Here is a 15135-nt window from a genome sequence, read left to right as displayed (position 1 = left end):
AGAAAAACCCCATGTGCACTCCACAAGTACTCTGCTACCCAAGTAGCTGCTTTTATTGTACAGTACACCCCTGACCTATCAAGGGGAGTCCTATAATTGCTGATTCAATAATGCAGGTTCAGAAGTCTGCAGCCAAGGCTGTCATAAAGTCAACAAAGCTTTTGGTTGACACCCTCCACTTGGCTCCAAACCAAAGGACACTTATCAACTCTGGGAACAATGTTACACATTGTGAGCTGTGTTGGCATCTCACATGTGAAGCCATGAACCACAACTTGCATACTTGATAGCCACAGGCAAGGTCATTTCCATACCTTGGATAAGGCCACCAGCCGAATAATGGAATGCATATTGTCTTTCTTTCTAGCCCTGGACACTATCTGCTTAAGTCTCCTTAACAAACCTAACATTGGAGCGCCTCATAAATAGCAAATCCTTGCCCACATGTGGCTGCTGAGACCCTTCCAAAAGAACAGCTACTGCTCACTCACAGGGTGAACAGGTGAGACCCAATAGCTAGCCTCCACATTGGCCCTCTGCCTCGAACAACGTGAATGCTCTACCACCCTGGCACCAGAGGTGACCAAAGCAATGCCCCAGATTCTCTGGCACTACCACACCCCTAGGCAGCAGCCTGAAGGTAGCTCACCATAGCCAAAATTGAATTCAACTGTGAACTATGGCATGCACACATCCTACCCTTCCTAGAATGACTAACTGAAGAAGTAAACTGTAAAAGCAGACAGGAACCTAGATATGCAGTTTGCCACCCTTCCGACAAGTCACAAATGTTTGCTAGTGCCTTAATGACAGATAGTTGTATTTCACAAGGATGATATTGTCTAGATCCAAGCTGACTATCTTTCAATAGATCATTTTCTTTGAGATAATTCATAATGTCCAAACACAGCGTATGTTCCAAAACTGTACTGCAGATTGACATCAGTGATATGGATTTGCAATTCAGTGGTTTAGAAGCAGAGCTGTATGGCTTGCCTGTTGTGTGCAAAGGAGACCGAAAAATTTATTAATTTAATTTACAAACACAGCTCATTATGAGACCAGATCGATGAAAACTGTCACTGTTGTGACAGTCAAATAAATGTGTGGTGGGAGTTTTCCACAGAAATGAACCTAACCAGTAAGTGTTTTTAATTGCAGTACTCTTTACAAGGTGAAACATTAACAGGACTATTTTGAAAGTTATTTTATCACTCTGCAGCGTATTACAGATTCTTTTACAGTGCAGTGTATTTGTAAATTATATGTATGATCTGGAACGTGACAACAACACAAAGCATTTATTGTAACACTTAAAGCTATATCTATATTTTATGTCATGTCTCTTCCACAAAACTTCCCAAATATTTGTTTTTAAATATGCATCACTGCTGATAATCTTCTAGTAGATGTTGATTCTTTAAGCTCCCTATCTTATCAGATGTTCAGGTGGATACATGGTTTCTCAAAAGTAGTTGGACTTATGGACTTATTATGCTGAAACTCTACACTTGTAAAAACATAGCATTTAACCATTTTTTCCTCCTCTTCTGCCATCTTGACCTTTGTGTCAGCAAAAAAAAAATTGTTACAAAGGTAGAAACACATAACATCAACTGTAAACATGCAAGAATCTGGTGAATATCTATGCAGTGTGCAAGCTCAAATCATATGATTCAAGTCATATTAAGCTGTGTGGTGATTCAGTCTTATGACTTCACTTCAAGCATTTGCACAGCCTTAGAGTGGATGGTCAAGCCATTCAAGCATAGAATGCTTGAACAAGAATGAAGGAAGTCAAATGCAGTTGCTCCCTGTGTCCAAACCGACTATATTGAGATCCACAGGACTTTGAACCACATGCACCAAGCAACTTGAGAAATCATAGATGTTTCAGGATGGGAAGGTAAGGGGAGAAGGGAATGCTGAAGTGATGTCTCATGTGGTGATATGTGTGTGGCGTTGGCTGAAGCTGATGTGAGTGAGACTTTTTGGTCATTTACTTTCATTTAAGGGCACGGGGTATGTAGATGACCATTTTGGAGGTGTTTAAAAATCAAATCTTCTCTGTTTCTGTACAATTTAGAAGCAACTGCTTGATACATAATGTTAAATAGATTGTTCCAGTTATGTAGAAGTAATAACAACTGACATAGCACAGTTTGTTGTAATGTAACATGTTGGTAATTGTGAGGAAAAAAAAGATTTTTATACATGCAGTAGTCATATTTGGTACAGTTTTCACATATTGTTTTTGGATCAGAACAGAAAAATTTGCACAAACTGTTAAAAACACATAAGAAACAAAATCATAAGTAGAAAATTTTTAATTTGAATCCATAATACCAGTTATAAAACAAAGAAGATGATATTTTAAAAACTGCCCAAAAAAGGCTACATTTTCAAATTTCTTACTCATTTTAAAAAAAATAAGGAAGATTATTTTGCTCATTTGGAAGAATGTCATTAAATTAAAGGACATGCAATGTTTTCACTCCCCTATTGCAAGTAGTTCCTGTGAAAAACTAACTTGTGAGAAATTGAAATAAACTTACCATTCATTTAATACACTCATATGGCATCAGGACAGTATTAGAGCATAGTCATTTTCATACTTTGGATGATGGTGTTTTTCCTTTTCTCTAACCTCCACTGAGTTCTAGTTTCCTTTGTTGGTTGAAGAGCATACCTTTCTGCACTGGCAATACATTCCTTGTTGATATCAGTAAGAACAGTAACAATGATTTCTCCAGCTGATATTCCCAGCACTTTCTAAACTTTCATTCTACTTACTGCTGCATCATTGAAACATATTACAGAATCCAGCATACTAACACCCAAACCTCCAAATGTCAAACACACAAATCAGTACCAAACATTGTAAGTCAATAGACTATCAATCAAAACTCCAATTTAGTTTATGCTGTGTACTGTCATCCAACAGAACTGCCATAAACATTAATTAAAATCAACACCGGAACTAAGGACTACGCCAAAAGCATAACTGTGAGTATAAAACAGATGTTGCTTCCAAGGGAGGTTGGCAGAGCATTAGATCCTTGTGCCAAGGGTTTTGGGTTCAAACTCAGTGAGGAAAAGCTTTTTTTTTCCTGTATTATGCATTAAAGTGTTATATGGCACAATGTGTTTATGACATGAAAAAGGGTTGTTTGGAATTTACGGCAAAGTTCTCTTGACAGTCTGCTTTTCCTTCATTTCTTTGAAAGTAGTAAACCTAAATAATAATAATTAATAATAAACAAAATAATAATATCAATAATAAGTACATAACATTCAAATAACAAAGCAAAAGCAGACTGCCAAAAGAACATTACTACAAATGATGAAAAGTTGTTTTACAAGTCAGGAAAATGTTATCCCATACAACAGTTTCATGTGTAAACAGTTAAAAAAAATTATTATCAGTGGGGTTTGAATGCTCTACCTTCTCATCCACCTGAGATCTACAATAAAATTACTCACATATATGCTTTTCCTGTTCTCTGTAGATTTTGTGATACATCTTCTACTGGACGACAGCACACAGGATGAATGAAATTGGTGTTCTGGTCCATGCTCTATTGACATACAGTGTTAGGTACCGATCTGAGTGTCTGACATCAGGAGGTAAAGTCCCAAGGTACTTATTCCAACAAACAGCAATACGGTTTTTGGTACCCATTCCCATATTATTTGGCCAAAATGTTCAAACTTTCATTTGGGTTTTCTGTGTAATCATGATGGCAATTTCCTAAAAGGCTTTAATTGCTCAAGTTTTGAAAAATAGGTTTTATCACTGTCATCACTGCTTAAGGTAATAAGTGCTTGTGTGTTTATGTTTCCCTACTAATCAGTGCCTTTTGAAACCCACATCATGAGCCAACGGCTTTTGGCCAGTGAGCTTATTGTACAGTGTTGTCTATAAGAGTTTATGAAAAAAATATCACCCACACCGGTCTTTTCATATTCTCTACTGGATGCAGCATTTCTCCTCATTGCCAAACTACAGTTACACTGCAGAAAAGCTTTCTCATGGCCTGTAAATGGCTTGCAATCAGACAGTTTCATTCTTTTGTCATCCTCCTAAGTCTTCCCAGCCTTCCATAATATTCCAATTTTGAAATTTCTGTTGTTCCATACACTTTAGGTCCTTTTACTTTTAAACCTTTTGAATCTCCATCCCCAAGGCAACTGATGTATCTAATAATGTTTGAGACTTCTAGAAAAGTTTGACCTCTCCTTCACATTCCATTCTAGAACTGTAGCCCTCAGAATTCTTGGAACAATTTTGAGCAAAACACTTGTCATGGTACCTACAATTGCAGCACTGTTTTGTGAGGCATTCAGAGTCAATATCCTTTTCATTACACAGAGAAGTGTATGTGACAACACCATTCACAGAAGAAAGTTTTCACCACTGAATGAGCTGTCAAAGGCCACAATTATATCCCCACATAAATCCACAAACTAGAGTATAAATTGAAAACAGTTCCACACAAAGATTATGCACAGTCAGTAATGCCAATACCTAATTGAAATTTTGCTCAAAAATATTATGAAAAGGAGAGAGTGTTACTCACCATAAAGATGACATGTTGAGTTGCAGAGTTGAGTTGCAGACAGGCATGATGTAAAGACTGTTACTTATAAGCTTTAGGTCAAAACCTTCTTCTGAGAAGAAAAACACACTCTCATTTACACAAGCAAGCACACATCACAGACATGACTGCTATATCCAGCTTCTTCAGTTGGTATGTATTAATATATGCATTCTATCATACATCTTTGAGAAATGTACAAAAGGTTAGCAGAAACCGATGGATGAAGTTACAGTTGGCTGGAGCAGCCATAGGTATCAGTCATGAGCGTGTGTGTGTGTGTGTGTGTGTGTGTGTGTGTGTGTGTGTGTGTGTGTGTGTGTGTGGGCGCGCGCGCGCGTGCGTGCGTGCGTGCGTGTGTGTGTGTGTGTGTGTGTGCTTGCTTGTGTGAATGTGTGTGCATTTTTATTTTCTGAAGGAAGCTCATATTAACAGTCTATTCATTGTGCATGTCTGAAAATCAAAGGCTCATCTTTATGGTGAATAGCTAGCTATTATTTTCAAAATATTTCTGATGTTCCAACCTGGAGTATGCACAGTTTAAAATTTTTCTCAATAATTATATCCATCAATGAAGGCAAAGGAAAATACATGTCAAACAACATATTTAAAAGGGGCAGAACTGATGCTCCACCAAATTTAAAAGTCTGACAAAGGCATTTAAATGCTAAATTGTAAAAAAAGCATTTTCCACAGCCCATTTGAATGGAGCATCTGATGGGATAAAACCTGATTTTTTCCTTTGATCCTTAACCCATTGTTTTGGACAAGAAAGTCAAGGGTAGGTAATGGCAGAAAATTATAGTAGATTGTTCTTAAAGTAACAAAGAATCAAGATGTTTAAGAAAAGAGGAGTACAGCTCAAAGTAAAGACTGATGTTTTAGAGAAAAGTCGTGGTTTTTATGAGATGAAAAAGAAGATGATGATAAGTACCTTTTGTGAAAATCTATTCCTTTCTGCTCCCAAAGGAAGAAACTGTCAGTTCTGAAAGCTAGGATTCTGTGTGTACTTTTAAGTCTCCTGGTAATAAGTAATGGACAGCTATTCTGTCTCATAATTTTCACACTGTTAATATCCTTTACAGATGGATCAAACATGTAACTGTCTCCCTACCTAATTATTTTCACAATTTTATATATTCCATTGATATTCACAGTCACTCTGAGATTATTACTGGATGTAATATGTCACCAATTTTGTTACTGAAGGCCAATATATATATATATATATATATATATATATATATATATATATATATATATATATATATATAAGCTTTCGCAACAAACTGTTGCCTCATCAGGAAAGAGGGACATATGTCTGCTTGTGTCTGTATATTTGTGGATGGATATGTGTGTGTGTGCGAGTGTATACCCGTCCTTTTTTCCCCCTAAGGTAAGTCTTTCCGCTCCCGGGATTGGAATGACTCCTTACCCTCTCCCTTAAAACCCACATCCTTTCGTCTTTCCCTCTCCTTCCCTCTTTCCTGATGAGGCAACAGTTTGTTGCGAAAGCTTGAATTTTGTGTGTATGTTTGTGTTTGTTTGTGTGTGTATCAACCTGCCAGCACTTTCATTTGGTAATTCACATCATCTTTGTTTTTAGATATATTTTTCCTACGTGGAATGTTTCCCTCTATTATATATATATACCCGTCCTTTTTTCCCCCTAAGGTAAGTCTTTCCGCTCCCGGGATTGGAATGACTCCTTACCTTCTCCCTTAAAACCCACATCCTTTCGTCTTTCCCTCTCCTTCCCTCTTTCCCTCTCCTTCCCTCTTTCCTGATGAGGCAACAGTTTGTTGCGAAAGCTTGAAGTTTGTGTGTATATTTGTGTTCGTTTGTGTGTCTGTCGACCTGCCAGCACTTTCATTTGGTAAGTCACATCATCTTTGTATACACACACACCATTTTTCTATGAAATTTTTATATGTTTTACTTTAATTGATCTGTAACTCTGTAACAGGACATGAATTTAAACTTCATCATCTAAAGAATGGTACCATCCAATACAGCCATAATACTTCATATCATCACAGGAAAGACCATTTTGAGGTTCTGGCAACAGATGGAATATCTGAGGCAATAAACAGTGTTCATCTGACAATTGAGAAACCAGTGACAATACAGTTTGCTGTCAGTGCTGGGGACACTGTGTTCACAATGGAGGAAAATGGTCCTCCACTTCAGATTCCAATTTTACGAGTTGGTTCAGATTTATCCGAGGAGTCACAAGTCCTTTGTGTAACATCACCAGGCAATGCAACACCAGACCAAGATTATGAGCACATTGAGAAGGTAAGATCCAGAGCAAGAAATCCAAACAATAAACAGTCTTCTCTTACATGTCCTATGAGTATCTGTCATTCATTCATGTAATTAATTCTGTAAGAATATTACTTTTATTTCCTCATGACTCTTGGCAAGTTTTTACTGAATGATCAAATATGTATATTCACAAGACTCATGGAAATGTTGAAATTTTTATGTGTGATTACAAGATGTATATTAGTTCACACACACACACACACACACACACACACACACACACACACACACACACACACACACACACACACACACACACACACACACACCCTTCAAACATGCACTGACCATACAAAGTCTTTGCATACAGTTCTCATGGACACCCAGCTGGTGTGGGTCTTTCTGTAGTTAATCCTCCCATAGCTTACTTAGTCTTTCAATTTTTTGGGTGTTATCAGGTTTTCACGTAAGCATGGCTTTAGTCTGGCAAGTGTCTAATCTCATGGCAGTGTGTCCTGCCAGGATTATTCCCCGCACTTTCATTTTCTGCACGATGTTTGGTTGTTTCATCATGTTGTACAGTTCATGGTTCTTTCTGCATCTCCATGTGTTCTGTTCCCAGACTGGTTCTTAATTTCTTGTTTTAAGTTATTATACCTTTTGAACCAGTTGCCAAAGTATTTAAAAGTATCCACCACTCTGGCTCTGTTCCATATTCCTATCTGTAATGGAGCATTGTTAGGGTCTTATCTGGATACTTCTATCATTTCAGTCTTCTCCATATTAATCCACAGCTCAGTCTTACCGCTATTATTTTCTAAGTCCTCCACAGTGGGTGCCATCTCTTTCTCTGACTCCACTATGGCTGTAGTGTCATCTGCAAATCCCAATTACCAAGTTTTTCCACTTAGTTTCCCTCTTTACCTTCTCTTTCTTGTTTCCTGAATTACTTTCTCTATGAGCAAATTATAATCAATGGTGAAATTACATCACCTTGTCTTACACCAGTTCTGATCCTGAATTCCTTGGACAGCTCCCTCATGTGTTTCACCTTGGTTTTTGTCTACACTGTACATGCCTTCAAGTTAAGTAACTTCTTTGATAGGTCAAGTCCCTCAGGAAGTGTTACGTATTTAATCTGTGTATATTATCATACTTCTTTGAGGAATCATATGTCACCAGAAACCGATGGATAAATTTGCAACACCTCTGCCAGATTTGTCTCATGGAGAATATTGATCCACAGTCTTGTAGATGACTTCCACCCTTTTGGAATCTCTTTCTTTCCCCACACTTTGCTTATGTGATTGTGTACCTCTTTCTGAAGTGTTTCACCTCCCATCCTTAACATCTCTGCCACTATCCTATCTTCTCCTGGCAACTTGTTATTCTTCAGTTTCTTAATTGCTCTTTCTATGTCCTACTGAGTCTCTTCAATTTCTTCTTCCTTCACGTCCTCTGCAATTCTTCCTTCTGGGAAGACTCAATATTCAGCATCCAGCAACTTCTCAAAACATTACTTCCATCCAAGAGTGCCCATACCAAGATTCAAGGGGGTTGGGGGGGGGGGGGGGGGGAGGGGAGGGGGGAATTTCCCAACCCCTCCCACTAGTTGTCAGGAAAAGGAAAAACCATAGTGTAGTTAGGTGTTTTTCTCAAGAAAATTATTTAAAGGACAGTATCACACAGGTACTGTAACTTTTTTATGCCTGCACACAAGTCCCCATGTGTCTTCCAAAATCTTAAAAATACTTCTTACCGAAGGTCTCCCCCCCCCCCCTCCCTCCACAAATCATATGGTTGCCCATGCTCCAATCTCTCCAGTATCCTTTCCATGTCTCCATGTCTGTTAGCAAATTTTCATATTTATAATTAATAACTAACAACTCATTTTTTGACCATTCCACACATATTTCATCATCTGAAACATTTTCTACTGTCAAATATTTTGTGTGCTTTCTCTATTTCATTGATCATGTTGGTCGTGAATTTTCCTTTCTCTGTCCTTAGAATCTTGCTTGTTTCTCTTTTCATGTTCTTGTCTGCTTCCTGTTTTCCTGCACAATTTCTACCAAGCATGTGTGCTTCATTTTCTCTGATCTTCATGGCTTGTTCACACATATCATTGAACTAGTTCTTTCTGGTTGTTGGCATTTTTCTTCTAGATTTTCTCTTGCTACTTCAGTTACCTCAATTTTTATTTCTTCCTATTAATCATTAACAATTCTTTCATCATTGTGGCTTGATACCAGGACTTCAAATTTTGTTGTGCACTCTCATATCATACTTGTGGCACAACTATGGATCTTTAGCTTCTCAACATCATACTGTCTCTTAACCATGCCATTCTACTTTCTTTTATAGTGCAGCTGTAGTTGTAATTTGCTGATTACTGAGTAATGGTCTGCATCTGCATCAGCCCTTTTGAAATCTCTAATATCTGTCATATACTTCTTGAACCTCTCATCTATAAGAATATTATCAATCTGATTGGTGGTGTTACCATCTGGGAAAGTCCACGTACCTTTGTATATCTGTTTTTGGGGAAGGACACTGAACTCATCATATAGTTCTGGCTTAATGTAAAATAATGAGGCACAGTCCACTGTCATCTGTTTCCACATGTTTACTCTGTTTTCTGATTTCTAACGATGTGCGATGATAAAAAGCGGCGTGACTTCGGATTGCAAGCAAAATCCACACCTCTCTCACATTGGTTGACTTACTTGATCTGTGCAGCCGATCTTCTTTTCTGGATTTCTGGCTCTGTCGATTTCCAAAACCTTCTTCTCCAAAGAATAATGCTGGTTATGGGAATTTGTAAGACACTCTCTCTATTTTTGAAATAATTTAGTACTCAAAGAATACTTTAAACTCAGACATAGTATATTTCAACTTCCACAGAGAACAAGTTCTTCCACAGAGAACAAGTTCAATATTTCTCACATCAATATTCGAATGTTTATAAATCAACTGATTTGTCTTGTGATAAAATACCTCTGCAATAGCGTACTTTTTACAACCACATAATTTATGAACATGTCTTGCTTCTAGCAAGTCCAACACATGAAGAACAATTAAAATGTCTGTAATCAATTGTTCATTTTCTTTAACAATAATCACAGACCCTAAAACAACAAGGAATACTACATGATTACTTCTTGCTCTTCCAATACAACTTCCATGGTACAAGCAGCAAACAGTTGTCGATGTTGTTCGACCGTCACGTCTACCTTGTGCTTGTGACTCCTTTCCAGCCTGCACACACAAACATGTGTCACGCAATATGTACATTGTCTCACACTTATTTTTAAAATATTGTGTGTTTGAGAAACTAGAAGGATGAGTGGTTCTGGAATTTACATGGAAATTCTTGAAGCTCTACAGATTATCAGCTTACACACATCTTCTTATCCCAATTTGGCATTTAAATCTCCCAAAATAATCTTAATATTTCAGATTCTAATGCTTTCCATTGTTCTTTCTAGTACTTCATAAAACTCACTTTGTTGTTTATGTCTATTGGTGCTTATGTATGAACAACTGATATTCATACTTATTCCATATAGTAAGATATATTCTCTTGCTGATTGCACTGAATCTCTTTGCTTACATTAGCAAATGATCACTCACCACAAATACTGTTTGATGTTCATGCCTTCACAGTCTCCACAAAAGATTACTGATTTATTGTCATGTAAAATCTCTTCCCCTTGCCATCTAGTTTCTTGTAATACATACCTCAACTATATTCCTCCAACTTGGACACTATGATTTTGGCAGCTCCTGGTCTATGTAAACTTCTAACATTCCATATGCTGACTTGTAAACCAATGTGTCTAGCCATTTTCATCTTGTACAGTTCCAACCTAACCTGAGGCACACTTGTAAGATTCTTGGTAATGATAAATGTCCCCTGTCCACATTATGGGTGCAGTGAAGGAGTAGCCCAGTAGTGGGACTTCCACGTTTCTGCTCCTGAGCTGTCAGGATTTGTTATCAGTGATTTTTCCCCCTGGATGATAGGTTTTACTACACCTCAAGACACTACCCTGTAGTTCTGTGATAGTTTTGGTGAATATTTGATTTCCCTCTGGTACAATAGGTGTGTTTATTTTTGTTTTGGGTTAGTTTGCCTGCTTTAAAGATGTAGTCTCTAGTGAACAAGATAGTTTCATAAATGAACAAGCTTGGACATTCAGAACACCAAGATCATTAAAATGAGACTTACAGGACTCCACCTTTTAAGGCCGCAAATTATTCTTAGACCTTTTTTTTTAAAAAAATTCTAAAAACCTTTATGCTGTGTGTTGAGTGTCCCCATAAAATGATCCCATACTGAAGCAGTGAGTGGAACTGTGCATAATATTCCTGCAGTACTGTTCTTTTGCTTGTTGTAGACTTTAATATTCTTAGACCATAGCATACAGATGAGTGTTTCCTAGGGAATTTGAGATGTTAATAAGGTGAAGAGGGATATGTAGAAAGTTAAAAGAAGAAATCAGGGACCTTATTTGAGCTGCATGGATAAATCTCCAAACAAGATCCAAGTACAGTACTTAGCTGAGGAACTGAGATGGCAGTGTGAGTTATGTGACTTGTAAATGGTCCATTGTGCTACATCCATTTTTAAAGCCATCTTGTTCCTTCGCCAAATTAAAATTTGATGTTTTGTCCAATGACAGTTTTAGTAAATATCTAGTACACTGTGGTTAGGAAGCTGATGGGCCTACATTTTTTATCTTTTTCTATCTCTTTTCTTTGCAAGAACAATAAACATAAAATTGTTTCAGTTTTGGCAGTTTTCATCTTTTGCAAACATTTTGCTATACCTTTAATGGTTTCAATTGAAACACTCTCCTTTTCTGCCACCTTCTCTTTCTTCATACAATGAATACTGTTTCACACCACTCCTGGAATTACTTTGGAATGTCATTACTTTCATGATCAAATTTCTATGCTTCTAATGAACTGATGCCTACATAAACATTTAAAGAAATGTTTGTACAATTTTCTCACTGTTGTTAGTTACTAACGAAATTTTGTATCGACTCAAGAAGTTTTGGTTTTCTTTTCTTCATACTTTATTGTTTCCAGATGTTTACTTTATTAAATTTCCATTGTATTTTCTCACATCCCTTAGAAGACATTTATGTATAGTCAGGTGTGGCTTTGGAAGGAAGTCTGAAACACTCATGGACCAGAACTGACTTAGACTCCAAGTTATGCTAAACATATCTGCCACCACATCTATGATTACAGGGTTGAGAGTGGGCAATATCACTGTAGCCAAAAGTTTAGATATTGTATCTTCTTTGTGTTTCACATATAACTACTAAATAACATGAAAAACTAATTCAAAGACAAGATCCATAGAAAGCATATTTATCCATTGACATCACATTTCCCAACACTTTATCACAACAAATCATACTAAAAGATGCATTTTGGAGACATCTTTAATTCTATGTATGTTAACTTCACTGCATGCTTGATTTTTTTTGTGTTTTCAGTTCTAAACTTTTGAAATTTAATGTTTTGTTTGTGTCCAATCTGCAGTGTTTATAGCTTGATGTGATGAAACAGTGATATTTCTGTGAAGGCATTTGTCTTGTGCTGTAATTATGATTTTTGGGTGAACAAATAAATGCCGAATTGCAATCAAATCAGGCAATGACATATAAAACAATCTTGCAGTTTCTCAGTCCATATTCCCTGCTGTGTTCAGATGATGGAACAGATTACCCCATGAAAGAGAAAGAGAAAAAGAGAGAGAGAGAGAAGGAGGGAGAGAGAGAGAGAGAGAGAGAGAGAGAGAGAGAGAGAGAGAGAGAATTTGGGGGGAGGGGAGGACAGGAGAGGATTAAGAAGCAGGTGTTTTTCGTGTAATAATGGATGCAAGCAATTTGAGGAAGTGTGTTTATAATTCATTAAGTGTGGCAAATAGTATTTTGTCATGTTTTCATCCAAAGAAAGAAAGGTAAGTCACAGAAAAGTTAAACAAACGAAAACAAACTAAGAAAAGAATGTTTAAATATCAATCTCCTGATATAAATTTATGTTTTCTGTGGTATCACTGAACCAGTTTTATGCAGTAATCAATGGATGTAAGTTAAATAAGTTGATTACTTTGTGTTGTGAATTTCATACCTCATTTCCTAACAAAGAAAACAGTCTATAACCATACTCAACACTCTGTAGCTCTGTCATAAATGTGTGTGTAACTTGATGTTTCATTCATTATACTGCAACAGTTGCTTTGAGCTCCTCTATGTAATACACACATCAAAAAAAGTTTTTCATCACCTTGTTTCTTAGAGTTCCAGAACAAGTACAGAAAATTGGAATAGAGATCAACATAAACATCAGTTCCACTTTTTTTATTGCTCACGAAAACCACACATTGCATGTTGTACCACCATAAAGTGAGATCTCCAAAGGTGGTGGTCCAGATTACTGTACACACCGTTACACACCAGTAGCACATCCTCTTGCACTGAAGCATGCCTGTATTTGTCATGGCATACTATCCACAAGATTGTCCCACTCCTCAATGGTAATTCAGCATAGATCCTTCAGAGTGGTTGGTGGGTCACGTTGTCCATAAACAGCCCTTTTCAATCTATCCCAGGCATGTTCGATAGGGTTCATGTGTGGAGAACATGCTGGCCACTGTAGTCGAGCGATGTCATTATCCTGAAGGAAGTCATTCACAAGATGTGCATGATGGGGGAACGAATTGTCGTCCATGAAGATAATTGCCTCGCCCAGATGCTCCTGAAATGGTTGCACTATCTGTCAGAAGATGGCATTCATGCATCATACAGCCATTATGGCACTTTCCATGACCACCAGCAGCATACGTCAGCCCCACATAATGCCACCACAAAACAGCAGGGAACCTCCACCCTGCTGCACTCACTAGACAGTGTGTCTAAGGCATTCAGCTTGACCAGGTTGCCTCCAAACATGTCTCCAACAATTGTCTGGTTGAAGGCATATGGGACACTCATTGGTGAAGAGAAAATGATTCCAATCCTGAGTGGTGGATTCGGCATGTTGTTGGGCCCATCTGTACCATGCTGCATGGTGTCATGGTTGCAAAAATGGACCTAGCCATGGATGTCAGGAGTGAAGTTGCGCATCATGCAGCCTATTGCCCATAGTTTGAGTCCTAACACAACATCCTGTGGCTGCACAAAAAGCATTATTCAACATGTTGGCATTGCTGTCAGGGTTCCTCCGAGCCATAATCTGTAGGTAGTGGTCATCCACTGCAGTAGTAGCCCTTGGGTGGCCTGAGCGAGTCATGTCATCAACAGTTCCTGTCTTTCTGCATCTCTTCCATGTCTGAACAATATCGCTTTGTTTCGCTCCTAGATACCTGGACACTTCCCTTGTTGAGAGCCCTTCCCAATACCAAACAACAAATCAAATGCAATCAAATCACAGTATTAACTGTCTAGACATAGTTGAACTGCAGACAATATGAGCCTTGTTCCTCCTCCCTGGTGGAATGTCTGGAACTGATCGGCTGTCGGACCCCCTCCATCTAAAAGGCGCTGCTCATGCATGGTTGTTTACATCTTTGGTTGTGTTTAGTGACATCGCTGAACAGCCAAATGGACTGTGTCTGTGATACAATATCCACATTCATTGTTTATCTTCAGGAGTTCTGGGAACCGAGGTGATGCAAAACTTTTTTTGATATATGTATATAAGTATTTCAATTTAATAAGGTTTGGGTACATCTTTCATCTGAAATTGATGCATTCACATCAGCCATTTGCACATAAATAGTATAACTGCTAGCTTCTTTATAATTAATTGATTAATTATAAGACAGAATTTTTCATTTATGAATTACTTGAGCTGTGAAATGGTCAGAATATTTGTTAAAAAAATTCTGTGAATATTTTTCACAATATGAAACCTTCAACAAAATCTTTTAGTAATGGCCCCTAAACATCCCAAAGTTAATATTTCATACAGTTTTCATTTCTCTGCAGGTAGTGACATTCCAAAAAGGGTCAAAATCTTCTGTTTGTGAAGTAAAACCTGTTGATGACTCGTTGTATGAAGGAGAAGAAAACTTTTTTATCCAGCTGGAAAGAATCCCAAATGGTTTGTCATCATTATTCAACTTTAAATGCTATATGTCTTCTACTTCATGTGTACCTATAAATGTTTGTCATGTGATACATCCCAGGCTAATAGGCTTACAGAAATAAAGAAAATAACTGCAGTACTTTCTCAATCAAATATATCT

The 15135-nt window shown here is 37.6% G+C and overlaps 1 protein-coding gene across 1 annotated transcript in view; it reads left to right on the top strand.

Moving 5' to 3' along the window:
• LOC126201327 (extracellular matrix organizing protein FRAS1-like) overlaps positions 1 to 15135 on the top strand; it is a 422703-nt gene that overhangs the window by 252095 nt on the left and 155473 nt on the right. Inside the window, exons 7-8 of the mRNA XM_049936776.1 lie at positions 6565 to 6896; positions 14876 to 14990. Coding sequence (XP_049792733.1) covers positions 6565 to 6896; positions 14876 to 14990 — 447 coding nt within the window. The remainder of the gene's footprint in view (positions 1 to 6564; positions 6897 to 14875; positions 14991 to 15135) is intronic.

Source organism: Schistocerca nitens, chromosome 1 (assembly GCF_023898315.1).
Source record: "Schistocerca nitens isolate TAMUIC-IGC-003100 chromosome 1, iqSchNite1.1, whole genome shotgun sequence".
NCBI lineage: Eukaryota > Metazoa > Arthropoda > Insecta > Orthoptera > Acrididae > Schistocerca > Schistocerca nitens.
This window is presented reverse-complemented; position numbering and strand designations above follow the sequence as displayed.